General features: G+C 40.3%; 1 protein-coding gene across 2 annotated transcripts in view; it reads left to right on the top strand.

Annotated features, from left to right (window-relative positions):
- The first annotated feature begins 4,673 nt into the window (after positions 1 to 4,673).
- ACSL5 (acyl-CoA synthetase long chain family member 5) overlaps positions 4,674 to 27,753 on the top strand; it is a 29,923-nt gene continuing 6,843 nt past the window's right edge. Inside the window, exons 1-10 of one of the 2 annotated variants that reach the window (XM_009087183.4) lie at positions 4,674 to 4,801; positions 13,975 to 14,176; positions 23,053 to 23,238; positions 23,781 to 23,889; positions 24,538 to 24,602; positions 24,682 to 24,783; positions 25,103 to 25,202; positions 26,362 to 26,540; positions 27,180 to 27,212; positions 27,410 to 27,461. In XM_009087183.4, coding sequence (XP_009085431.1) covers positions 23,083 to 23,238; positions 23,781 to 23,889; positions 24,538 to 24,602; positions 24,682 to 24,783; positions 25,103 to 25,202; positions 26,362 to 26,540; positions 27,180 to 27,212; positions 27,410 to 27,461 — 796 coding nt within the window. In that variant the 5' untranslated portion in view covers positions 4,674 to 4,801; positions 13,975 to 14,176; positions 23,053 to 23,082. Of the gene's footprint in view, positions 4,802 to 12,339; positions 14,177 to 23,052; positions 23,239 to 23,780; positions 23,890 to 24,537; positions 24,603 to 24,681; positions 24,784 to 25,102; positions 25,203 to 26,361; positions 26,541 to 27,179; positions 27,213 to 27,409; positions 27,462 to 27,753 lie in introns of those variants that run through there. The other variant, XM_050976485.1, reaches the window with a different exon arrangement.

The following is a 27,753-nucleotide window of genomic DNA, read 5'->3' on the forward strand; positions in this document are numbered from 1 at the left end:
TGCCTGTATCAGAAAATGCAATGATTGCTAAAGATTTTAGCACAAGATGACGGTAGATTGACTTCATCATTTCACATGGACTGAAATGATGGATCTTTTCCAGTCAGGGCATGAAGATGCTTGCCTTGATCTCTCCATCTGAAAGCCAAACACAAGTCTGCCCACGGAAACATAGGGACAGGAAGATTATTTAGAGAGGACACAGATAATCTGTTCAGAACCCAACATTTGTCTCCACAAAGATTCCAACTGGGCTTTGTCCCAGTTCTTCCTTCCATTTGGATGAACTCTAACGAGACATGAATTTCTGCATACTTTCCTTCCACAGTTTGGCACTGCAATGCTGAAGCACAAGGTCACAGAGGTCATGACAAGTAGGAGAGAAATTAACACACACAGGCGTCAACATGATAACAACACAAGTTGCAGCACAATGTTGCCAGTACAGTGACACATTTTACACAATATTTTCTTCATTAAATAGAGGTTCACTTCTCACTTGCAAATGGTAAACAGCATTAACCTGGGTGGCCTTTATTTGACAGTCACTGCAGATGCAAATAACTCAGAAGAGGTCCAACAAAAACTGCCAATGAAAGAATGAGTCAAATCTAGCACAAAATGAGCAAGTATGCCACAGTGCAAGCTGGTACCTTCCATTGTGGACAATCTCTCCTTAGTATTCCCAAACAAGCAGTGCTATTGGCACTGGGATTCCTGTCCTGCCCCCCCCCATGCTCAATAGTGAAGAAGGAGGACCAGGTACCGAGACTGTAAAGTCAGAATTAATTATGGTCAGTCATTAATGCCTCATATCCTGTGCTGGGATCTCACAATTTCAAATGCAAACTTTAGAATGAAGCCTCAGTAGGTGTTTGCTGGGGGACATGCACATGATCCTGCTGCAGAGATGCCAGGCTGGGTCTGACCTGACATGCCCCCCTTGTGCAACCCCTGCTAGGGCAGCCCTGCAAGGAGGGGAGCACATCAGGGATGAAAGCCTTTCTGTAGGGGGATCTCAGCTCTGAAGCACACTGAGGTAAACAGTGCACGTGCTGCCAGAATTGGCAATACATTACACAATATAAACACATCAATGCCCCAGATCCAGATGCCATGTATAGAAACTCCCCAGTCTTAATCCTCATTTAAATACCAACTTTATCTCTTTATTCTGTAAATCCATGACATTTGTTTAAACATCCAAGTCAGGGACAAGGAAAAACCCTACTTCAGAACAGTATAATGGCTCACTACATCCAAAACACACCCATAGATGTACATGGTCTGTATTAGGAGTGAACCTCTCACTCTGTACTGAAGATCAAGTCTTTTCAAGTTATTCCCATCCAAAGGGCAGCTCACATGTGCAGGGAAAAAAAACAGCTATTGATGGATTGGACCCCATGGCCCTTTCATGTAGCATATCACTGCAGGCCTACAAAGGTCATGTTCAGTGGCTTCCAAGAAATAAATAGTCATTCTTGCAGCCTGGCAGTCAGGCACACAAAGCTGAGAAGTGTCCTGAGCTCTATCTGAAGCTACGCTGCACTGAGAAGCAGAGATCAGCCCTGCTTTCCAATACATTATTCTTAACTTTGTTGTTTCAGGGAAAACCTAGAGCATACCTCTTTAAAAAAAATTATCTTAGATATGCTCTTGTTCTAATAGGTATTAGAACCTAATAGGTATATTAGAACCTATTATGTTCTAAGAGAAATATTGTGAGATTCCATGGTATGAAGCCCACCTGCAATGCAAATTGATGCTCTGGGGTGCAACCAGTCTCCAGCCTTCCCAGATTGCTTCTTGGCAGCCTGTACCTCCTTCCCTGCTAAGTTTTCTCTGCATGTGGTCTCATCCACATTTACATCCTCCTCCCACAGACCACCTCTCTCTCTGAGAAATCACACACTGTGACACAAAGCATCCACTGGAAGGGATCCCTGTTACTCTTCTGCTTACACTCACCTGCTCCTAACAGAAAAATAACATCAGCATTTTTCTTCTGGGAGCAAGCACATCAACACTCCTCAGACACGGACAATCAGGATGTATATTAAATTAACTTTATTATAAAAAGACAATCCACAATAGGTAGCACAGACTTGTCAGCAACATGGCCCTGAAATATGTTTTGAGAAGATCTTGAAAGTTTAAATTTCATTTTCCTTTTCCATAAGCACATTCTGCAGAGTGCAAATGATGCAGTAAGGCATGACAGGAAGTGGGGTACATAGATCCTACAGCTTGGAGAGCACTAAAGCTCAGGCCTAATGCTAAAGCAAAGGTCTAATGCTAAAACAGACATCTTATCACCATGAAATGTTTGCCCAACACTATAAATTTACATGGTGATTAATCAGTGCTGATAAGAACATTCTGAGCACTTCTCACTGTCTCCATGCCCAACACTTCTGTGCTAGCACCTTATAGTGAATACTTCAAAGCACTCTAAGACCAGTAACTGATTCATCTGGAAGATTTAATCTTCCCTTTACAAACTGAGAAAATCTGACATGTAAAGAACATCATGAGCAGGTCATGGCAGGGGGTCATATCAAATTGGCACTCATTCCAGTAGAGGGGACTGTTACTGGACCAACAGATTATTAATCAAGGAATAAATAGGTAGATTGAGCTGATACTTCTGGGAATTGAGAAAACTTGCAAATTTTGCATTTATTTTATCTGTATTGGAAAGAGAAAGTCCATATATACAGAAAATCAATACAATAAATTCAAGGGTTCTGATATGCAATTTATTATGTACCTGGTGACACACAGTAACAAATCACAACTACCCATAGCTAACATAAAATAAAACTCAAAGGTTAATAATAACCTGGGAGGAAGATTGCATCAACATTTTTTTCCCCACACTGTGCCAGATGTGCCACTGTGCTTCAGAGGGTGGCAGTCCTTACCCTCCACTGTACCTGGACCCTCACCCCCTCCCAGCCAGCCAGACCTGGGCTGCTGGCTTGTGTGAAGGCCAACAATGCAGTTTCAGCTCCTGTCTGGGTACATGGCCTATCTCTAAAGGAATCACAGCACTCAGGAATTTCAGAGACATAACAGATATTTCCTCAGTGTTGTTGATGTGTCAGAGAAGGACATTGTCCAGCTTTACTGTCTGACCATGCCAAAACACAGGGAAATTTCAGTCAGAAGACAAAAAAGAAGTGCTCTAAAGATGGTCACAAGAAGTTTGCGTTTTATTTTGTGCCAGAAAATAAAAAGGAAAAAGTTATTCTGTAGGGCAACTCTGAATTGTTCTATCATATTCAATAATTCCAATTGCCACTGACTTATTTTATTTCTTGTGTGTCAACTTGGATTTATTGGCCTCCCACAGACTTCAGTTGTTGGCATATTTTATAGTACTATGTAATGCATTCCTTACTTTGATAGCTTCAGAAGGATTTTCACACAGCACCTATTAAGCTCCAGAAAAAGCTATAGTTATGTGTTTTTAGCAATTCTTTAACTAACATATATTTGTCTAAATTCCTCTACCAAAACATGGCTGATCTTTATAATACTGGAATACCTAGATCAAACAAAAAATTTCTGTGTTTTTGGCCTGACATTCCTTGACTGAAAGGGAATACTGAAACTGAGGAGCTTGCAGGAGAGTTAAAGGATGCAACAGATGACAGTAATCCAAATCAGCAGACAGAATTAACTACATGGGACCATGTGTTACCTAAGTAACTATTAGGCAATCAGCAAAAATATTTTTTTTCCCTATGATGTATATCTGTATCAAGATTTATATCCAGGGGATGAAAAGTTTTGCTCTCAAGTCTCTGATTAAAAAAAAAATAAAAAATCATTTGACTTGGGAAAAGGCCAGTGAGGAATGAAAGAAAAGTAACTGAGCAAACAAAAATGTTGCAAGATGAAAGCTAACCACTCTTCCACAGAAGCTCATTGTGCTCTTTGCACCAGCCCAGGGAACTGCTAATCCCTCCCTGCCACCTGAGAGGAGCCCCACTAGGCAGATGAGAGCAGGAACAGCTGCATTAGCTGCTCTTGGACAATCTCTAGCTGGGCTTCATTGAAAGTGTGTTAAACATGACAGCAAGGTGTCTCTGAGAGACTTTTTTTAGAAAAGAACAATTTCTGCAGGCAACTGCTCGAGCTTCTGGACATGCAAGCTGGGGAAGAACCAAGAGGGACTTCACCCAAACTCTGGTAAAACTCAAGTAACTGGCAGTCATTCAAATGCATTGTTTCAAGATGATTAGGAACAACAATCACAAGGGCTCTGGGTGAAACTCATTACTTCAATTTCAAACTCTCTGTTAAGTCTGGACACTGAACCTCCATTAGATAAGTTTTGATGTCTGACAAGCTTATGGAAATTCTCCTGTCAAAGTGGATTCATTGAGAAAGTCCTTTTGTGAATCATTTCAATTTAATGGGAAAAATCAATTTCAGACTGAAATTCTTTACCATATTGATCTATAGTAAATCTATACCCTTTGCTATGGATCCTTGAAGCCACACTGGAAGTAATCTGAAATCACAGAAGAAAATATCACTAATAGATTAGACAACTAGAGGGTAGACAGCATCCCATTAAAACAGTGTTTTCAGGTTTGTAAGGTTGAGAGTAGGCTGGGTAAATCACTGAGGTGAATGCACTGCACAAAAACAAGTTGTTATTACGTGAGGGTGTAGCTGTCACAGTATAAAAGATGGTTGAGTAAGCAGATTGAATGGCAAAAAGGAGGAAGCTAACAACAGTGCTAAGGAGATTAAAGAAACAACAACTGATATTCTACTGAAAGAGGTAAGTGACTTAAGGCAAAAATTACCTAAAGAAAAAAAATTTAAAAATTTGCTTGCTGTACCCATTTCTTGGGCAAAGGTGCTTAGCTGAAGTTAACAACTCCCTGTTGCCTCAGAGTTAAGACTTCAATGATATGGTTGATCTCTTCTGCTCTCTCATGTATCATAATATGTTTTGATCTTTCATAGTAAGCTCATTAAAAGATGCTAGGGGATTTTTATGGTTTTATTTGTGAGGAATATCCTCTCTAGAGTATCTACTTACGTACACCAATTATGACTAACAGCTACTGTGTGACCACTTGCTTGGTGCATTTGTGCTTTTGGGGTGGAGATGAGAAAAAGAAAGGGGATGGAGATAGGAGAAATAAAAATTCTAAATTCTTAAGTTCTATGACAACTATTTGATACTTGGAAATATGTGAGATAATGAATCAATGTATACTGGTATGTATTTTTGAAGAGCATGTGGAATTAATGCAAGACTGGAAGAAAGAAAATAGCACATCAACCCGCAGGATAAAAAGAAGGATCCCAACAATGGCATGGATGCTATTTTTTCAAATAATGAAGTAGTACTACAGAATATTAAGTACCCTAGTGACTACACAGAGCTAAGTGAAGCCATCAGTTCTACTGCCTGGATATCCCTCCTTAGACTTGGGGTGGTTTTTTTTCCTTTTTTTTAATAAATTTTTTGTTTTTTAAACAAACACAGATTGCAAAATTTGGAGATGAAAATGCAAATGAGATGAAATCCATCTGGGTGTTACAGAAGTGTTTCCTAATGTGTCTTCTTGCAAAAACTTAATTAAAAAAAATTAAAATCACCAGTGTGCACCACTTTTGAATGAAACAGAAGAGAAGCAAAGGAAAGGAAAGAAAGACTCATCATTTCCAGCACTCATCAGAATCTCCAGAACCTTGGGTTGTCCTCCAGCTGTGTTGGGAGGCTGAAGTCAAGCGACTTCTATAGTAGCTCCTGCTCTGTGGGAATATGGGACCCTTTCCTGACATTTGGTCAACAAGATAGGATCTGGATGTATTACCCTAATATGGAATAGTTAACTATATTAGTTGCACCAAAGGTTTTACAACAATATGTGGGTGTATGAAATGAAGTGTGGCACATGACAGCACCTCAGGAGGAAGTCTTGCAATGATCTGCACTCCACACCATGGGCTGGAACATGAGTAAGCTCGGGATGTCAGCAGCCAGAAGAGGACAACAGAGGGTGTTACCACAAAAGGAGTCTTTATCGTGGAGTATATGCACAGCACATGGAACAGATACTGCTTACTACATTCTAGCAGTTCTTAGTATTTACAAAGTGACTGGACAGTTTAACTCTCTTCAAGTGTTCCTCTGCTGTTCAGAATCAGCTGCCTAAAGTTCATATAATTAATCATCCATTTCTCACTGATGATAATGATTTCACATTTATAGTATTTACAGCATTTATTGCATGCTCCTGCTAACAGAGACAGACTTCCATATGTGCTATAGGACATGAGCCCAGCTTAAATGCCATCATTTCCTCAAGGAAGATTTGAAGCTGGATATTACCAGTTATAAACAGAGATGTGGTATTGCAGAAATATTTTCCAGCATTTTCATTGCATACCTCTGCCAGAAAGCACCTTCTTTGGACTGCTACAGAGCGAGTCAAAATGCTGTGACTGCAGTCAGAGCAAATTCATCTAAAGCTGTGGGCAGACTGCCAGAGAAGCTCAAAGCACAGTTTTGGGGCAAACTACACCATGGTTGGTGTTGTGTTTGAAAGGCTGAGAAATGAACAGGCTGTGTGCCAAAGAAGAAGAAACACTCAGGAGCTCCAAGCAGCCTCAAGTACAGTAACATCCCATGGTACAGAGATTAATCCTGGCAGTGCTGCCTCAGGCTTAAAAGGTACTCAAGGCAGCCTGATCCAGTGCCTGAAGTGCCACCCCAGGAGGTACACGACTGGGGATGAAAACACAGTCTGCTTCTGACTAGTTAAAGCATTTCTCAAGGCTGGTATCAACTGCAGCAAATCATATTGCAAAACACCCAAGCCCAGCTGGAAATTTAGTGAAGTAATTTTGCTTCAGCATTTCAGAAAAAAAAAAAAAAAGCAATTCTGTTAAGCTAAAACTGTTCTCTTGCTTTTTAAAGTTTGAAAGATCCTCAAAGCAAAATAGCGTTCAGCTTTCTGAAACTGCTGAAGACCAAATAAAACTTCTTCCTAAATAGCTCTGAGGTCTTCTAGAAAGTATTTTGTGGGAAGCAGCCTGGACAGAAATCAGCTACTCATCAGAGAAAATTATAGAGCTGACTGCAAAAAAGGCTGACTCAAGTTCAGTACAGCTGAAGAGCACTACTTGCCTGGGTTTGCTGTTAAGTGCTACCCATTTGTCATTTGTTATGATTACCAAACAGGCCCCCTTCCATCCCATTTCCTAACAGCAAGTACCAGCTTCCCAGCAGAAGGAATTATGCTCCCAGATCTGGCACAGGCACAAGGCAATCTATATCAAAGGAAGTTCTCACCACAAGTGGATGAGAAGACACAGGAAAACTGTTAACACTATGTTAACTTACACAAAGGACTTACAGAGAGGCAGCAATTTTCAATCTCCTCCCCATGCCCTATTTCCCAGCTTGCTGTCCAAAGTCTCATGTCATTTTAGCAACTACTGGCAGGTGCATGGGGTCATCACAAGAATTTCAGAACTTTACACTGAGGGAGAAAGTGAGATGCATGCCCTGCAGTAACCTGTGAGCTCAGACACAGAAGAAACAATGACAGAGGCTTACAGAACCCCTGACAAAATCCTCCTGGCTCCTCAGAGCAGTAGTTTTACACCAAAGCACTCCTCCAGAAAAGCCTGGAAACTGAACACAGCTTTTACAGGAAAGTAGCAGTCAAACTGGGTTTTACCAAAGAAGACAGGTACAAGTCTGAGTCAAAAATTAGACAAAGATTTCTCCCATGCCAGCATTCTCCCATTTCCCACTGAAACTGGGGAGACATTGGTCCATCACTGTTCTCAAATACCCAAACATCAGAAACCCAGGACTTGGAGGGCAAAGCAAGCAAACCACAGAAACAGAAACTCCACCTTTGAGCAACCTGGTCCAAAAGGGATGAAACATTCTCCTGCTGAACCTGACAGGTGAAGGCATCAGAAGACTCCCTGGCATTGCAAACACAATCATCATAAACAAAAGCTGGGCTAGAGTTACCTAAGGACGACTGGTCGGAAATGGCTGCTGACAGCAATCCGGAGAACTGAGCCCTGCTTCTCACTGCCATGTGGGCAGGAAGCATTCCAAGGTGCTTGAGATGCCCAAACAAGCTCAGAGGTGTCTGGCACATTAACCAAAGCATTGGCAAGGTTCACCAGAGCAAGAGCTATTGCAGCACTGATAGGCAGGAGTGGCACTGAAGGGCACAATGAGAGGTGCTGTCACCAAGTGGCAGCAGTAGAAGAGTAATTGAGGATGAAGCAAGTACCACTAACAGTGAAGTGCAAGATTGCCTCAGTGGTAGTGGTGCTCATCTTTCTCCATCTCAACCAAAAGTAACATTCTGTATTATACAGCACGGGTAGGATTCTCTTCCTGGACAGAAAAGCACACACTTCTGCTGCCATCCTAACCTAAGAGAAATCCCTGTTCTTGTTACAGTTTATTGCAGATCCTTTCTGTCAAAAAAAAATCTGGGAAAAATGTTAGTTTTAAAACACATGAGAAGTTACACTGAACACAATGGAAATTCAACAAGTGTCTGTACTTAAGTGCTCACCATGACACATCTGATTAGTGACTTGTCATGACTTCCTACAGTACCTTTTGACAATCATATCTGCTGTAGCTCAATTAAAAAGCATCAGATCCATCCCTTTGGCAAACCTACTGCAGTGACTGCAGAGGAAATGCCTTTGAAGGGCATTGGAGCATTTACAACCCCATATATCACACACTGATTGTGAATCACACTGTACTGAATCAGGTATGCAAAGTCATGTACTCACCTTGCTCCAAACCCTTACTAAACATGACCCAGGGGTTACTGATTGCCTCAATTTGAATATCACTACCTTTTTTCCTCAATGTATTCCCCTGAACTGCAATATACAACTATGGATTTTAGTCAGGCAATTAGCTTTTTCAAAGTCAGTAGCTTCACTTGGAACAAAATTGAATTTGAAAATTCTTTATCTGTACAACCCTGAAAACCCACATGTGCTATTGAAACTACCTCAAACACAGTCTCTCCATTTCTGAACCTATTTTTAGGTGCCAAAATACAAGTGCTTTAATCATTACATAAGCAACTTCAACAAGAGAGGCTTAATTAAAATCTAAATTCTCAGTACAAAGCAATTCTTCTCTTTGTGATCTTGCATGACAGTGATCTCAAAAACCTTCTAAAATTTAGTTCCAATGGTCTGTTTACACAGATTTCTAAAGAAATATGTATGGAAATCAAAGACCATGGCAGTACTGATCCAACAGCATTAATTCATTGGTCTTTTAAATCTATGTTTCTAATGAAAACCAGAGAATAAAATCATGAAAGCATTGGAACACCTAATCTCACAATGTCTTGAACTTCTTATATTTAACCTGGTCTTTAGCTGGGGCAAAGCTGACTCAGTCAAGGCTTGAGCTGAAGCACAGATCAAGGGAAAAGATTTCAGAAATTACAGGCATTCTGCATTGTTTCTAAAACAATCTGCAAGTAGAAGACCTGCCATTTTTAAAGGCTGAACCTCTATTGGTTTATAATTATTGGTAACCAACATCAGTGGCATTATCTCAGCCTGAAAAGAAAAAAAGAGTCCCTGTATTAGACAGTTTCTAAATTAGAGATGGAGCTCAAGGCTCCTCAGAATATCACAAAAAGAGCTAAACTCCAGGGCTTATCCTTTCTGTTAAGCACAGGTGGACAGATGAGGTCCAAGACACAACACATAGAGGACTGTAATAGACATCTTAGCAAACCATTGTATTTACCACTGCAACATCAAAAAGCTTGTTATCCTGAAAAGAAAAACTGGAATTTAGTTGTTTCAATAAGAATTCAGCCACCTAATGAAATTACAGCACTGATAACACTTAGAAGCAATCCAAGTGGTCTTTAAACTTTCCTCATCCAAATATTACACGTCAGGTATTGCTTACTTTGAACATCAGCTTTTTCCTTTTATTAGTATGAAAATCCAAAGTCTAAAGTCACTAGGAAAGATTTGCTCCATCTCCCTACTTCCAGTTTGAATGGTCAATAGTCAAAGTCTCTGTTCGTAAACTTTCACTCTGCTTATGCTGCCCACATTTTATCCTGGCAGGACAGCAAAATGTTCAAGTAAAAGTGTAAGTGGAACAAGAGAACTGGACTTTGAAAACTACTGAGCAAATGAATCAGTAGCTTCAGTTTTTGGATCATTTATGCATCTTATCAGGTTGAACAGAAGAGATCAATGCCAAATATTTATTTTGTGTCAGAGCTTAGAAGAATTAGTCTTTTGAGGACAAATTCTGATCCCAAATATACCAATGTAAATACACTCTATAAAATTTAAAAAAGTTCCCAGTCAAATCAGTAGAATTATCTGTCAGTTGTTATGCTCAGAGTCAGTAGGTCAAGATAGAAATCTGATGCTTTTTTTCCCTGCAAGGTAGAGAGTACCAGTTCATACTTGTATGTATTTAACATCTACAGTTATCTCAACATTCTGTTTTGTCTGCTTTAAAACCATAAACTCTTACAGGCACACACACCACTCTACTTTGCATGAAGAGAGGAGAATGCAAGATTGTCAATGGTAACATGGAAGCAGAAAATTCACTCAGATTATTCACTTTTATGCAGCAGCCACATCCTGCAACAAAAATAATGTGCAGCTCTTCTTGGGCACTATGGAGCAACTGCAAATACATGTGCAGCCTCCTTAATTGTTAAAACAGTTGAATGATACAGTGCCTTTCACACAAATGTTTTAACACAGTAAAAAATTACTTTATAATATCCTGGCCCCAAATTTTACTATGTATGGGTAACTATTTAGGCTGAGGTGTTAGAGTTTATTTTGTGTTTATCATTCAACAACCTATTGCATTTGAGTAGATTTCACAAGACCAATAAAAAAAAAGGGCTTCTTATATGGTACCTAGAAGTGATTAAACTCCAGCTTTGTGTAGTAATGACCTTTAGCTCCATTCTTTCATGGCTCAGACTGGTTGCACAACCTCAGTAAGAATAACTTTTAAGCAGCATTCAAGGATATCCTAAAGCTGTATGTTCATTAGCAAGTATCTAAAATACACCTCTGAATCCTGCATTCAGCAATAGAGCTCGAACAAAGCTGGAAGACACACTCTTTTAAATTTCTTTTGCTCCCTTTTGGTCTCTTTCTTCATTATTCAAGAGACAAGTGAATTGCACAAGGGGCAAATGATTACATTTGAAAGATGTGTTAATCTGAACCAGTGATACTTTAGATCAGCACAGAAGGTGGATTTAAACAAAGAAGGGAAGCTATTGAGCTTTCTGTCACCTGTAACAAATAGCAAAGGAAAAATCATATTGTCACCATCTTGAAAACCCCGTGCATGCAGACACTTCTGTCAAAAAGTAATAGTTTGAATAAATATTGAGACATAACATGCTCAGACTTCAAAAAATGACTAGTCTGTTAAAATTCATGGGACCCCTGCTATCCTACAGAGAATTCATCATGGCACTTGTTATCCATTTTCTTAAGTCTTGAGGGGAAAAATTAGTATTTTCATTACCTGATTTATTTTTTTTTTTCAATCTTATGAAAAAAACACCTGGTGTTTGTGGGTCTGCCTTCAGCTCCTCATTTTCAGAACTGGGATATAGGTGACGTTTGCACAGCTGATCTAGGTTATTTTATGTCATTGGTTGTGAGCTTTGCTCATTGAGATCACAAACTACAGCATCACTGATTTGCAAACCACAAGGAACACAGATGATGTGCAGAGATAAGCCTGCACTACAGAACATAGTCCATTGTTTTCCAGGACTTATATATTTTTTCACACCTGCTTTCAAAACAAGCTGAAAAAGGTTACCCACTATTAGCAGTTCAGCAGGATATCTGACCAAGAGCCTCCCCTGCCAGACTCAAGGATGACCCACTCACTGTTCCAAGTGTCAGTTCACAGTTTTTAACAGTGAATTAATCAATAGTTTTAATTCAATAGGAATAAACTGTATGGGTGAAAGACGACAAAACACCACAACTTGGACAAATTTCCCGTTCAAATGAGGTAAAATGTCATCTACTTCATGTACCAGAGAGAAAGGGTGGAGAAGTAAAAGCAGTTACAGCTTTATGCACACAGTTGGCTCAGGTTTTGTTCCCTTCTCAAGTGACTCTGCTAGGTTTCCCCGCCTTCCTCCCCCACCCCCACTGGTTTATAAAACACAGCTAGGAGCCAAAGCCACAGATGGTGTCAGTCACTCCAGATCTTTTGAGATGATGATGCAATATTCACTTAGGCTGAATGGCGACCTGCACAACTAGTAATTATTAGTATCTGTTGCATACCTTGTGAAAACCTTGAATCAACTGCTTTGTTTCCCACATGCAAGATGCACCACAGACAGAAGCCAAGAGACTTCAACATTGGTGTCACCTCCTTGCACCACGTTTGGAAAACCCTCCCTTTTAATTTTCTTTAATCCTCCTTAAACTGACATTTTCTAACACCTAAGAGGAGGTTGCAACCAGAAGGTCTAGGATGCTGTGTTGGCACAGGTCCTTTCACTTTAATTCATATCCACTGATACAGGCAAGTTCCCTTACACCAATTAAGAAAACTTAAGGTCTTAAGTGAAAAGTGTTAGTATTAGTTTACTCTTCAGATATCATACAGGAGTTGAATTCCAGCACCAGACAAACCAGACCTAGATCAACAAAAGCTTCATCATCTTGACCAGTCACAGAATCACAGAATATTCTGAGTTAGAAGGGATCCCCAAGGATCATCGAGTCCAACTCCTTACCCTGCACAGAACCATTCCCAAGAGTCACACCAAGAGCCTGAGAGCGTTGTCCAAACACTCTTTGAGCTCTCTGAGGACTGGTGCTGTGACCACTTCCCTAGGGAGCCTGTTCCAGTGCCCAAACCCCTTCTGGGTGAAGAACCTCATTCTAATATCTAAACTAAACCTCTCCTGACACAGCTTCCATTCCCTTGGGTCCTCTCACTGGTCACCAAACAGAAGAACCAGTCACCAGGAAGCTGTTCCCCTGTCTCCTCCACACTGAACAAACCAAGAGCCCTCAGCAGCTCCTCATATGGCTTCCCCTCAAGGCCCTTCACCATCTTTGTTACCCTCCTTGGGATAGTTTCTAATAAGTGAATGCTGAAAGGACTTTGCTATTTAGCCCTATCTCTTGGATCATGTGCAGAAAATGTCTTCCAAAGATCATATCCACAGCCTATGGAAGCAAAGCCAGGAAGCTCCAACTGCTAGCATAGCCTGCATACCTCGCCTCACAACAAGCACTTGTCTTTCTCAAGAAGCATTAAGCATAGGTGCTCTCTTATTCCCATTTCAAATACAGAGGAAGGCAAAAAAACCCAAACCAAAACCACAGTTGTTTAAACCAACACAAAAAAAAATCTCTCACAAAAAAGGCTTGGCCTACTTGGCAGTTGAGCAAGTGCACTAACCTTTGCACAGTGTCAAAAGGGAAGGTGCACTGTGGTGAGATAACCAGCCCCCCCAGACATCCCAAAGGGGCTGGGAGCCCTGACCCCAAAGGAGTGCCTACTTCACAGACCCTTCCCTGGAGCTGCAAGGGAAACCTGTGCCTCAATGGCTGGACATGTTAAGGACAGGACTCTACACAAAGCATCTGGTAAAAAACACTGGAATATGTTTGCTTGCTCAAAGTACAATCTAAGAGGCTCCTTTTCTCAGTGAAGCAAGACTTATTCAGTGCCCCTGCACACCTGGAGTAAATGAGAGCCCTATGAAAAACCCAGGGCTGAGCTTTCACAGAGCTGGGGTTGGTTTTCTCAATGCACTGCTCTCTTTTAACACTGTTGTGCAAGACTTGTATGCTTAACATTTCTAACCAGCCAAAATTGCTCTTTATATTTGATCAGGAAAATTTTTTTTTTTTACCTTTGAACCTGCCTTGCAACAGGTTCAAAGGTTACCTGGGTGCAGTGTTGCCTGTTTATTAAAGCCACACTCTGATGATTCGGGGCTTAGTCCTACCACGGGAGCTGGGGAAGCACCACTGGAGCTGGGGAAGAACCAACCCTAGAACACCCCCTGGGAGTTGTAAAGCAGCAAAGGAAGCAAGCTATACCAGCCCCTCCAACCTCCTCCAGCACTGAAGGAAGGTAAGAAAATCCCTCCATAGTCAGAGCCTGTGTTTCCCAAGTCCTGGGCTTCCTGCTCCTACAGGGAAGTACTGCAAGTGGGATAATAGCATCAATTTGCTGCAATACCTGGATCCAATGCACCTTTCTTATCACTCTGTGTGCTGTTAAAGGCAACAGCTGTATGTTATTAAAGAAGCAAGTCTGGGCTCAGGGGTGGCATACAGGGAAATCACAGCTTAAAGAGAGCACCTGTACACTCCCTGTTGCTATAGACTGGCTGGAAGTAGAAACAGTCCAGGCTGAAGCCATTTTATTATCAATTTGTTAGTTATGCCTATTTAAAAATACAGTGCACAAAGTAGCAGTGCCAGGCTTCCACTCAGACTAATGTTTAAACAAGGTTCCAAAAATACAAGAATATTTGTTTTTACAGCATCACAAGCAGTAAAAGGCTGCAATATGCTAGGTCATTTATATGCATAAGCTTATTGGCAACATTTAATACAACAGAATCTAGCTTAATCCCTAACTAGAGACACAGAAGCTGGCTATAATGCCTTTTATAATGGTTTAAAAGCCCATATCATAGGGTATGGCACACCAGACTGTTGCCATTGCCTTGGTACAACTGCTTGTCCTAGCTATAGAGATGGAGCCTTCTCCAAGCTCGTGCTTATGTATAGAGAGGGTGGTGGAGACAAAGATCAACCTGAAATCAAGCTGCAAGCAAGAGAAGGGGAAAAAAGCATGCTGCTCTTCCAAGTCCTAAGCCCATCTCCTATCCACACCTCCTATCCTGAGGAACTCACTTGTGCTCTAAGATTATTTATGTTCCAGTGCAGTTATTCTGCTTTACAAAGCTGGACATGGCCCTTGAAAAGCAGAACAGAGAAAAAAGAATTCTTGTGTTTATAGCATTAAGAAAACAAACCGGAATTTTAAAATCATTCAAATAAAGTGAGCTCACACCTCCCATAGACTCACAAAATTTAAATCCAAGTTTTGAATGGCCAATACAGAAAAGGGTATATGGAGCCAATGCTTTCCTTTCACTTATTTACACCCTCTGCTATTTGCTATGTGTAGAAAAGTTATTTGGCAACTTTGGATAACAAAAGCTCATGTTGTTCTATGACCTTAAAATTTGTTACAAAAGCTCACCTGATTCATCTTCTATGCAAAACTTTTTTGACAGTGACAACAGAAGGGAAACAACCTGAACTCCCCACATGCATAAGCTACCTACTGCTCCTCTTAAGTCATTAATGGGTATGATGGATGCAGGTGTAAATTTTATATACATGCAGAAAGAGAAGCAAAGGTTGAGATTCATAACTCTGCTTTGTTTTTTCACAGATAATTTCTAGCAAAAAAAGATCCGTGCCTTTCAAAAATCTGGAGCTTATTCAAATCATTTATGAAAAATTAAAAGCCTCAATATTTGCATGACACTTGTTATGTGTAACAGGGGAAGAGTGTCATCTGTATTCTAATTTATGAGCATTGAACAGAAATGATCATTAAGGGGAAGCTTTCCTATGTGCATCCTTTAATTCAGTTTGTGTTGGGGCTGTGACACCCACTGAGCCCAGGCAATAGAGTGTAGCCTTATAGAGCTCTGTGTCACATTCTGGGCTCCTGGCAGGCCAGGTAGGACCGTGCTGTGGGCATGTTCTCCCACCCTGCAGCAAAGTGAATGCACCCGAGATACACAGCACTGCTGTCCAACAGCTGACCAATGACAGGGCAAACTCACTGCTTCTTCTTTTGCTCCTGGAAAAATAACAGCCTGAGGTAGATATCTGAAGGGGGAAAATGCTAAGAGAGGCACACAGAGCGGGTGCTAAGGGACCTGGCTGGGCTGGGAGCCTGGCCTTGTCTCCTTTCTATAAGCACAAATGCCCCCTGACAGGCAATCTGGAAGCTGAAGCTCCTAGCTTCTCTGAAATGCCACAGGAAGAGGTCTGGGAAGGAAAAGCCAAAGGCAGAGGAGCTTTGTGAAGAAAAAGCTATTTCTTTTTTATGCTCAGCTTACAGGAAAATCAGTGAATCAACCCTCAGTTCCCTAAAAGATACTTGCGTGGCTAAATAATGCCCCAGCTACATGTAAGTTAGCTCTACCTGAACAGTATAAAGATTACAGCAGCAATAAAAATATAATTGCAAGTAGTGGGGGCTACGTGTTTTAGCAAGCCAAGGTCCAGTACAGATTGTAGTTTGGATGCAAGTTCATGCTGTGTTAATTCCATCTCAGCTTTACAGTTTGTCTAGCTAAGCAGATTATTCTGAAATCATGCAGCATAGGAAAACTGTCAGATGGGAAACTCCTAAGTGAGAAAACAATTCCAAAATCTGAGGTTAAGGCAATAAAGAAGAGAGATAGGTGAAGTTACTGTCTTTCCATCCCTCCAAACCTACTGCAAAATTCCAGTTATATTAGACAAGCTCTGAAGAGAAAAAGGGAAACTGCAACAGCGATAAACTTTTAAACAAAGAAATAAAACTGTGAAATCATTTTTAAAAATCCATGTCACAGCAAAAAACAAAACTGAAGCTGGAAACATGATTCACTGTTACCTGCTACAAATAATTGCACCTATGTATGTCTATAACAGAACAGAAAGAAGTAGGTAGCTTTTTGAAAAAAAAAAAAACCAAAAACTCAACAACAGCAACAAGAAAACTAACATCAAAACCAAATAAAACAAAACCATAAGCAGAAATCCAGCCTACCAGCAAGTCCATTGCAGAAGTTTATGAGAGATGCTGTAGCCAAAACTTTTTGTTGGTATTACAGGCTACAAAGCTTTGCTCACCATAACATATATGCAGCTATAGAGAGAAAATTGCTACTGCTTTATACATAGAAAAGATGATAGCATACAGCTTAGAAAGAATATACTATAAATATAATTTCAAAATATTTTGGTTTACTTTTCATTTAGATCTACTTCAAGCTGTTTTCATTAACAAACAAGAAAGCTCAATTACTTCGTCTTGTGTGGATGGATTGTTGGGGGATTTTTGGTTTATTTTTTTAAATCACTCCAGTTTCCCCATGCAAGTTCCTCTCTTAAAGCTCCCCTCCTAAAAGTGCCCAAATTGATTGCTAATGTGCTTTTCTGCTTGCTGGTTTATTTATATGGGAACAAGAAATTTGCTGTAGTTTTTAACATGAGTGTTACCTAAGTGGTAACCAACACTCATGTTGGTTTTGTACTGTGCTGCTAAGACTCCCTTTTACTTAAGGAGAAGAGGTTGATTTCCTACTCTATATTCAAAATGGTAGGTGCCTTTACTCACTAGTTCTCATCTCCATACATGCTCTGCCAGATTTTCTGTGTAAGTAATGAAGTTTTACTGTATTTGTTTTATTGCTCATGAGTTTGCTTGTTGTTACTCACATGGGCAAGTGCAGTGATTAGATGCAGAGTTGAAGATAATGAGTTTTTCAGGAGCCTCCTCGGAAATCTCTGATAGTGTGCTATCAGTTAAATGTGGACCTTGGGCTGAGTTAAGTTCAGATATGTGTTTGTTCTTTTCTCTTCATAATTGAAGTGCTGTGATATTATGGAGTAATGGACATTAATATCTAGAAACTTTTAAGTGTTACCTTTTCTCTGTGTGGCTAAGGTGCCTAGTGATAATATTCTAATTTTCTTAGGAGTTCTATGTGAATTTTCAAGTCAAGCTTTAGTCCTTGCTCTTAATACCATGCCCTATCACCAGAGAAAAATTCCTATTAATATAGTTTTGATGCATGAATGCACTTTTTTTTATGCTCTTCTTGCACTTTTGCAAGAAGTGAACCTGTATTATCCAATAGGATAAACAGTAACAGAACCTGCTATACTGACTGTATTTTAAATTCTTAAAAGCTTCAAAGGGCCAGTGATGCATGTTTCTGAGTAGTTAGTTTCAAAGAGAAAACCTGATATAAAGACTATATGAAAGCTTGGCTTTTCAATTTTTCCGAGAAAATAACTTTTAGTACTAAGTAGTGTCATGATGTTGTTGCCCTCCTGATGGAAAGACAGTAGTATCCAGCACAGTAAAATTCCTTATTTAAAAAAATGGCCTTTCTATTTAAACATACTGAAAGCTTGAATTCAATTGGTTTCATCAGCAAGGCTCAGAAACCACAGCACTCTTCTTCCTGAAAGTTACTGGGGCCTCGTCCTTTCTCACCTTCTAGCAGGGTGTTTCTCAGCTAAGATCAAAAGATCTTGAACTGTTTGTCTCTGACTCTCTGAAGAGGTACTCTAAAAGCAAAGCCTCACTGTAGCACATCCTGTGTTTAATGCAGGTTACTGAACATTTTGCTTTGTTTTTTGCATGGCTCTGCTCAGAAATCACTGCTGAGCTTTTGTGCTTTAACTTCCTTCTGGATGCTCAAAGTTAGATGTTCCTAAACCCTGTGGAACACAAGACTTCAGCTGCATCAAGGAGGAATATGCAATACAAAGTTTCCAAGGAGTAAGAACTGGCAAAGCGGCTCCCATCTGCAGGAAGACACCAGGCAAGAGGTGCACTGTGTAAGCAGATGGAAAGAGTGAGTTACTGATGGTTAAGTAACTAATAAGTGTAGGTGGCTGTACTCAACTTTTCCTGCTTGTAAACAGTCAGTGTTACCTTACTAATGCTGAGAAAAAAGATGTCACGATCATGCCAAAAGCTTAGGCAAACTTGATGCAAGGTATACATAACTGCAGAAGACATTCTCCCAGGCAGTGCAGACTGTTGATTCCAAAATTGTGCAAGTATCAGAGGTTGCTTTGTTGTCCATAATGAACTCTTGCAATGGAGATGAGACTGATTTTTCTTCATATTTATGTAATCAAAAATACAGAGATCAGCCACTTTCCAGTGGAGAACATAGAGAATAACTTTGATTCCTTCTAGGTAATGAAGGAATAGCTGTAAAGGGGGAGGTACAGTAGAAATGAGAATGTGTACTCCTGAACTCAAGGCTGTAAATGGTATCACTGTAATCTCTTCTGATAAAAACGAAGCCTTTGACTCTGGAGCTTAGTGCATCTTATCCCTGACCATTGATCAGGGCAGACAACCTAAGTACACTTTCAGCTGTCCAGCATCTTGCACAAGAAGCTTTACAGGTGGCTTGAGACACCCTGTGCATTTTGTATCCCTGGGAGCTGAACCCTCAGAACTCAGGGGTTTCAGACACTCCACCTCTGACCTTTTTGGTGTTTAGAAAGGCAACTGGTGCTCAGACTTACCCTGCAGTGGAAGTGGGTGTCTGTCCAAAATGCTCTGTTTTTTTCTTGTTCTGCACTCTTTTCAGTAAATTGATATAGATCAGCTATTATGTATGCATGGGGCACTTGGATTTGTGGGTTGAAATCCAGTTGTAGCTGTTCCACCGCACAGATCTAGGCTGCAGCTGTTCTCTCACTGTGGACAGGAAGGTCTATCAAGTACAGATTCCTGTCCTCTCTCTGGCTTTTCTGCTTTGGTGGCAGCAGGATTAAGTGGCATTTGGATGATACCAGAGGTGATAATTTAGAAGCTACTTGGATTGACAAATAGTTACAGTAAAAGCCCTAGGCATAGGAAACAACTGTCCTAATTCTGGGAATTGGGACAAATTTGCTGACAATCTCTTGCCACAGCTTGAATAACACACCCTATGTGCTTTGATTGAAGAGACTAAAGCCCTTTTGTGGAAACGTTGGAAAGTAAAAGAAAACATGGTCACTATTCTATTAATAAAGTAAGGGTGTTGAAAATTGTTTTTCAGATATGAAAAACATTTTGTTTTGTATTACCTAGATCTGTGTTTTTGTGCATCTGTGCTTTTTTATATGCAACACTAACCTCTCTATCTTTAAAGGGTATATATGCAGAGTCCTGCATATGTAGTCTCAGTTAGGGCTGTAAGTGGTCTCATGAAGAGTAAAAATTACTGAAAACATCCACCAAACCCTAGAAGCTAATGAGCATATAATACTCCCCAGACTTTAAAGAAACTTGTCAACAGGTCTTTCTTTAAATTAAAAATTCATTCAAATATAACTGAAAATCATCCTTGACTACCTATAGGTATGCTGGGAGGGATGCAATGGGATTGGACTACTGCCTGATCTTTCTTTCTTTATTTTTATGCAAGAGGCTAGTGGAATCAATTCAGAAACTGAAGGAAAAAGTTTTGCTGCTTTAAATGATCATTTCTTGATCAGGTGTTCCCTCTGGACTTTGAGTTCCATGCTCCAAGCAAAAAAATCATACCCTTCAGGTTTTGATGTTCAGTCCTCTTAGATATCCTGATACAAACTACTTTGCAAGTGAGTCACTGAGAACAGGGAAATACCTTCATGGAAAAATTTTCAGTGACTTGTCTACTGATGCATGGAGCATTTGGGGTTACTGAGTTCTCTGATCCTTATAACAAAAAGGTCAGACAAGTGTCTTCAGTAAATTTTCTGTCCAGTAAGTTCATATAACAGACAGTAGCTATTTGTGACAACTGCTCTGATCTGTCTGACCTAGTCAGACAGTGTTAATGGTAAGCCATATAAATAAGGTAAAGAAGAGGACTTGGTGCCATAAATAAAATAGTTTTGTTTCCTACCTCTAGCATGATACTTTAAAAACAGCCTATCATTCATGGTTTCTGGGAAATCATCTTAAAAGTATTATTAAATAAGGAGATGAGAGCACACTTCAGCCAATAAAACTGGTGCAGCTGTACAGGCCTGTGGTCTCTCTGGTTACCTCATATAGCTCTATTTTCTCACTGCTGATTGAAAAAATGACCAGGGAAGAGTCATGTGAAATGCTGTGAGTGAAAACTCCTTTGTCAGTCTAGAAAGTTTCCAACATACAAACGGTGCAAATGTGATTTGCTCTGTCTCTTGGATTTAACAGTGGGCTCTGAGCTAAAGGAATAAAGTTTGTATATTCCACCTTTCATGATGGAGAATGGAGATGCCTATGCCTCTCCCTAGCTGCCTCAGTGCTCATGCTATAAAAAAGTGTCTTGCTCATGTTAGTGAAAGAGGAAATATAAACCACAAACCATATGCAGTTTAATCACTGCAGAAAGCTGCTTGCTAACTGCTCCATTAATGGTCCAGATATATATAGTGTCAAGAGCAGCTGATTACCAAATTCACTTCATTAATAATCTTCAGTTTTCCAAACCAAGCAGTGCTAAACCTAAACTGCTAAGCAGCTTTGTCCTGAATGTAAACTTGATCCGCAGACCTGGATTTAGGTTCTGCTGCTTTTTTTTTTTTTTTTTTAATCCAGGCTCAATGGATAAAGGTCCAAAGGGAGATGGGTGATATGCTGTGCTACAACCAGGTTTATGCTCCCATAGGATCAATATGCCCAGTGACTGGAATTGCCCATGAGCAGAGTCCCAAGGCCAGTTCCTGCCTTTCAGGCTGTAGCACAATCTTTTTGGACTCTCAGTACATGAAACCAAGGTCAGGAGTTTGAAGGACACATGGCAACTAAGATTCAGAGTAGGAAAGAGGACTAAGGAGTTGGTATTTCTCAGATATGTAGGTGATGTGCATCTGGCAGCTTGGACTAGCTGAAAAGCCTCTGAGGTACCCTTTCTTATCCAAATGCAGAGCAAGCAAAGCATGCCTTTTTTACCAGAGAACACACCAGGATTGCTGATTAACACTGCCACTGGAAACTACAAAACTGTAAAACAGATACAGGTAATCCAAATGAGCAATCTGGGCTCAGATGCCCAAATTCTGACTTCAGGTCCTGTCTGAGCTTGGTTTGTAAAATAATATTGGTTTGTAAAATACCTTCAACTTCATTAGAATTATAGATAAAGGGTAACTGGACTTCACTACATCCGGACTCCTGGTATTCTTCTTGCACAGGGATTTATTGATAGCTGACATCTTATCTACTGGTGGGGTTCCTTTGATTCTGTATGAAGGAGTTTGAAAGAGTGTTGCTATTCATCTTGCAAAGTGTGAGGTGGTGTGACCTGCAGAGAGATTTAGACATTAGCAAATACAATTGCTGAGATCTGAGTTGATTCAGACAGAAAGCAGTCCTTTCTCTTGGCAATTCAATCTTAAAACACATCAGAACATTTTGGAGATAAAAGTGCTTGTTTCTCAGGAAGAAAGCTCAGGTCTCTGTGTCTTATAAAAAAAGTCTACATTCTCAGATTTTGCTTCCTGTCCTTAAAGGAAGATACCCTGGGGAATGCAAGCAGCAGAATTGTTTCTGTATTTCCCAATTAGACTTCCATTGCACATGTTGACTTCCAGGTCACCATTTCCTAGTGGAAAGCAACTTTCACAGTTTTGATTTGTGCTGGTTTTTTTGGCTGACCACACTGTCACTCTGAAATATTTGTCTGGTATGACCAATAAAAGCAGCTGACAATGAATATACTGTTTGTCCTGCAGACATATATGTAGGTGCATCAAACATGTAATTTATCAATACCCTTCCTATTTCAGCAAAAGCATTTCCTATTGAACACTTACAATATTGAGGAATTTTCTTATTTCCACAATTCACATCATTGAACCATAGGCATTTTTTAGTTATACTTGGAGAGATAGATTTGGGAAATTACACACTGGTTTTTTTTCAGGCACATTTTTTTACTTAAGGATGGAAAGAATCTGTTCCTTGTCTGACTTCATCAGGCTTCAGCTTTCTGTGGAGGTGGATGCAGCAGAGATTAAGATTTATGGGGACAGGTGACTTAAGATCTCTTAAGAGGCTTAAAACATTGCATAAGTGTGCTTCAGTATTGTACTAGAACTCTCCAGGGGCAAACTGCTGAAATGATTTGCAGTACTGTTTAACAAGCTACTTAAGTAACCACGGCTCATAGGTAATTAAAGCTTCTAACTCAAGTCCACTAAACCTCCTATTTGTTTCAGGTTCAACTCTGGCTCCACTGATCCAGTACAATGATCTGGATACTTCAAGTGTTATTCTCACCGCTCCCAACACCAGCATTGATCAGTCTTATTGCATTTGGAGCTGTCATCTTCCTGTGGGTGATAAGCAGGCCAAAACCCCTTTTACCTCCTGTTGACTTGAACAAGCAGTCGATAGGAATTGAGGTAATGCTTTCTCTGCATGGTAATGCATGGTCTGTTTTGGAGCTTCATCTGAATACTGATCCATTCTGACTCTGGGTGCAGTAGAAACTCTCCTGTCTGATGTGCACAGCCTTCTCTCCCAGGTGTACAACTCAAGAGCACACTGGGGAGATGGGAAGTCTCAAGATGCTAAGATGAGAGAGAGCAGCTTGTTCCAACCAGGGTTAGGTGGGATTTTTACCAGATGGCTTTGTCTGTCACTGACTTTTCCTGTATTTTCAATGCACTGTATCAGCTTCGAAACTGGTGCTGGACTTCTTGTAAGAAGGGAAGTGGTAGCACTCAGTCAAGGCCTCTCAGTAACCTGTAACTAAACGTTCAGGTGGGCCATCTAGAAAATTCCTCTGCATGTGACTAAGTAGATCAAAATCAGGAAGGGAAAAGACTTCCCTAACAATGCAATGCTATTGAAATGTTTTAAATGGGATTGATGAGAGAATGGCTGAGGAACAAATGATATTTTATCTGATCTGCACTATTTCATAACCATGCTTTGTTCCTAGGGAGGAGCCAGAAGAGCTGCACTCTTGACAGATAACAACCTGCTTTCTTATTACTTTGAAGATGCTAAAACTCTGTATGAAGTTTTCCAGAGAGGAGTGAGTATTTCTGGTAAGCTTTGCATCTGGTGGTTAGTACTCGTCTATCACAAGTAAACAAAATTTTTCCAAGATCCTTTTCCTTATGTCTTGTCTGTGGTAATAATGCAGGCTAGCAAAAGCTCTTCTAAGCCTCTGTGGGAGAGACAAGTGACCATATTTCTCCCTGTCCCAATTTAGTACTAGTCTTATTTAGGAGACTGGGCAGGAACAAACACCGGAAGCTGAAGATAGTAGAGTTCAGTCACGAGTCAGCAGACACAAAGCATCAGAGGAACTGGGGGGGAAACACCTCTCCTTTGCCTTATGATGTGAGTTTTCCTGTGAAATTACTGCCTGTTTACAACAGATATGAATTTGTGCATGTCACTTCACAAGTCCTCTCCATGGAAATGTGTGATGGTTTGCAACCTCACATGGGTTGTGCAATCGAACAAATATCACCAGATCTTAGAAGCATTGCTTGTAAGGATAAAGCTAAATTCTTACAACCTTGGTTTGTGCAAAGTACTTAACTATGGACACTGACCTGCCCTCCATGCAGTTGCCTGAATGCCTGACAGAAAACATTTCCCACTTCCAGTGTTTAGTGTTATGCATTTTAGTGTTATGCAACTTCAGTACTGAGCTTTGAAATTGCTTTTCTGAACTCTTTCATTAGGAAATGGTGACTGTCTAGGCTACAGGAAACCCAAGCAACCTTATCAGTGGCTGACATATAAACAGGTGAGTATTGTAAATGACAGATTAATTAATTTGGGATACTGCCTTGTAACACTAAAGTGGGGGAATAACTATCTTGCAGGTTTCAGACAGAACTAAATACCTGGGATCAGGACTTCTGCAAAAAGGATGCCAACCATCATCAAGCCAGTTTATTGGCATTTTTGCTCAGAATAGGCCAGAGGTAAGCAACAAATTGTGTATTCTTTCCTACACTCTTCTGACACCTTGGGATGAGAGGAGAGTCTGTATTTAAACAGCTTCAGGCCACATCAGGAACAATCACAACTTTTTCCTTCCCAATTCCATTTTTACTGACTAAGCACATACCATTCCAAGCATGTAATACAATGACCTCTCACAACTCTTGTTCTCATGGATGTGCTCCTTCCATATTCCCCCCAATGCCAAGTGCATGGGCTTGTCAAGCTATATGAAGTCTGTAGGCAATCCTGTCTTGAGGGCTCCTAGTTTTCCTTAGTTGTGCTGTTTTCTCTTTTCAGTGGGTCATTTCAGAATACGCCTGCTACACCTACTCAATGGTTGCTGTTCCACTCTATGACACTCTGGGACCAGAGGCCATTGTATATATTGTTAACAAAGGTAAATATTGACTTCCACTCTTTCATAAGGATTTTTCTAGGAAACTTTGTTTTGGGAGGGCTAAGTTCAAGGGAATTTGTAAAAATCAGAGTAGCTTTAACCTTACTGCTCTTATAGACACTTAGTGAAGCTGCTTTGCAGAGCACATGGTTCAATGCCTACAAGAATCCAGTGGGCTTTCCATGTCTCCTAGTGTCTTGATTGCAAGACCACTGAAGGATCTGCTAGATCCTGTGGATCATTCTGCAATCAGAGTGCTCAACTATTTGCTATTTGAGATTTTGCAATCTTGAACTCCCACACGGCCAAACAATCAGACAATGCAGACAGACTTGCATGCAAATTAAGAGTAGATGTGTGTGTCTGTCTGATTTAAAGTTGTAGGATGAAAAGAGTGGAGGAGGGAAGGGTAAAGATTTGCCTAAATCTGTTTAATATATCTGGTTATTGCATGTTCTACAGAAACAACATCTAGCAGGCCAACATGGAACAAACTGGCAAGGAAGTTAAACAAATCTTCAGACTTTCTTTCCCCAGTCTTAGGAGAGAAATGGGGGGAGTAAATACCCACTGTTGTTACAGTGATCTGGGATCCATCCCAAAAATAGGATTTGCCAAGCAAAACTACTTCAACAGTTATGGTGGTGAATCTTGGAAAAAGGTGTTGATTTGGGATTACACAGCTGTAATTGGCCAGTCTAACTGGGAACTGGCAGGCTCAGGCAAATCCAGTTCCACTGCTAACTTAAAGGAAAAGGCCTTTGTAACTGCATCTACAGGGAACCTGAAGTATTAACGCACAAATTTTAGCTACCTCTTTCAATTGGGCCTTAATTTCTTTTGATTTAAGGAAGATGGCTAAACCTAAACAATATCATGGCAATACCAAAAGTTTCAATGCCTATCTTGACTGTGAGCAAAGATATTTCTCTTCAGCTCCTCAGCATTTGCCCTTACTTTAAATTGCCAGAATGTCAGGTTTGCCCAATCAGTTGAGTATGGTAGGAGGAACCTTCTCAGCACTATAAGCCAGCCACTGACACCATATGAACAAATGCAAATGGCACCAAACGATTGTTATGTTCTAAAATTATGTGCTGCTGAGCTGTCACTGGCCTCATGTCTTCTAAATAGATTTCTGATAATTTCTTTTTTGTAGCTGACATAAGCGTGGTGATCTGTGACACGCCTGCAAAGGCAGAGGTCTTGCTTAAGAACTGTGAGGACAAAAAGACCCCATGTCTGAAGATTATTGTTCTCATGGATCTCTTTGATGAAGAGCTCAAGGACAGAGGAACTAAAGTGGGAATTGAAATTCTGTCACTGCAGGAGGTTGAGGTAGGTGGCTGAAAGCTTCTGTAATACTTTGCCAGCTAAACATCTTGATCTTCTGTGGCAGCAATGACACTTTAATGCAAGCATTACCCAGTTGTCATGCCTATACTTGACATCTTAATGAGCAGTCATTTTGAAACTTGATATCTTTAGCTAAACAGAGTTGCAGAGTTCAATTGACTAAAGTTGTGTCCATGTGTTATGAACAGCCAAGACTTGCTTAGCCTAATTTGTGATCCTGTTATAACAGGATTTATCAGGCTTCTCAGTTGGCAGTTGAATCTAATTGGAACTGTAAGTGCAAATTACTGGCTGCTTAGACATCCCAATACTAGACTTATCTTGCATGAATGTGAAGAGATGTGGCCTACATCAAATAAAAGAAAACCTCTCTACTCAAGACTTCCAAATTTCTAAGGTAGTTCTGATCACTTTCCACACATTCAAATGTGTCCTTTCCACACTTGCAGCAGACAGTTTTTCAGAGTTATGTGTATTGGATTCAGGAAGAGGTCACTGTTTGAATGAGACAGAGTATCAAGAGTAGTAAAACAAGTAGTAAAACAAGTGTTGAATTTGAAATGCAATTACTAATTCACCTATTGTGCATATCTCTTAAGCTGTGTATTTTTTCTAACACAGGAGCTGGGAAGAAACAACATCAAAGAACCAGTTGTAAGTATCTCTATGAAACAGCTATAGACTTGTAAAACTAGTATCTGGAAGGACTTCTTGCTCTGTTGCTAGTAGAGGAAGCTGGCAGATTTTTTTTGTGAGCCAGAATTCCTGATTCACGACAGTTAGGAATTGTATGTAGTTACAGAAAACCATCATAATCCTCACTCTGACTTTATGTGGCTTTTTCTCTCTAGCCCCCTAAGCCTGAAGACCTTTCTCTTGTGTGTTTTACAAGTGGAACCACAGGTAAGAATTCATAGTGATGCTTCCCCACTGTAAGAGCCTCCCCATGCAGTTCCCCTGCACAAAAGGAAAGAAATCCTACGAACATGGAAGTAAACCAGTAAATTACCAGAGCAATGTCAAACTGCTCTTCCAGTTTTACTTGGGATACTGTCATTACAAGTCAAGTGTGCTACCATAAAGCTTCTTAAAACTGGGAGCAAGAAAAGCCAAATTCATGTTGTCTTACCCTATGAAAAATGCAGTCTTAATGTTCAAGAGATTGGTTGTTCAACTGTGTATTTTGATCCACAGG

Source organism: Serinus canaria, chromosome 6 (assembly GCF_022539315.1).
Source record: "Serinus canaria isolate serCan28SL12 chromosome 6, serCan2020, whole genome shotgun sequence".
NCBI lineage: Eukaryota > Metazoa > Chordata > Aves > Passeriformes > Fringillidae > Serinus > Serinus canaria.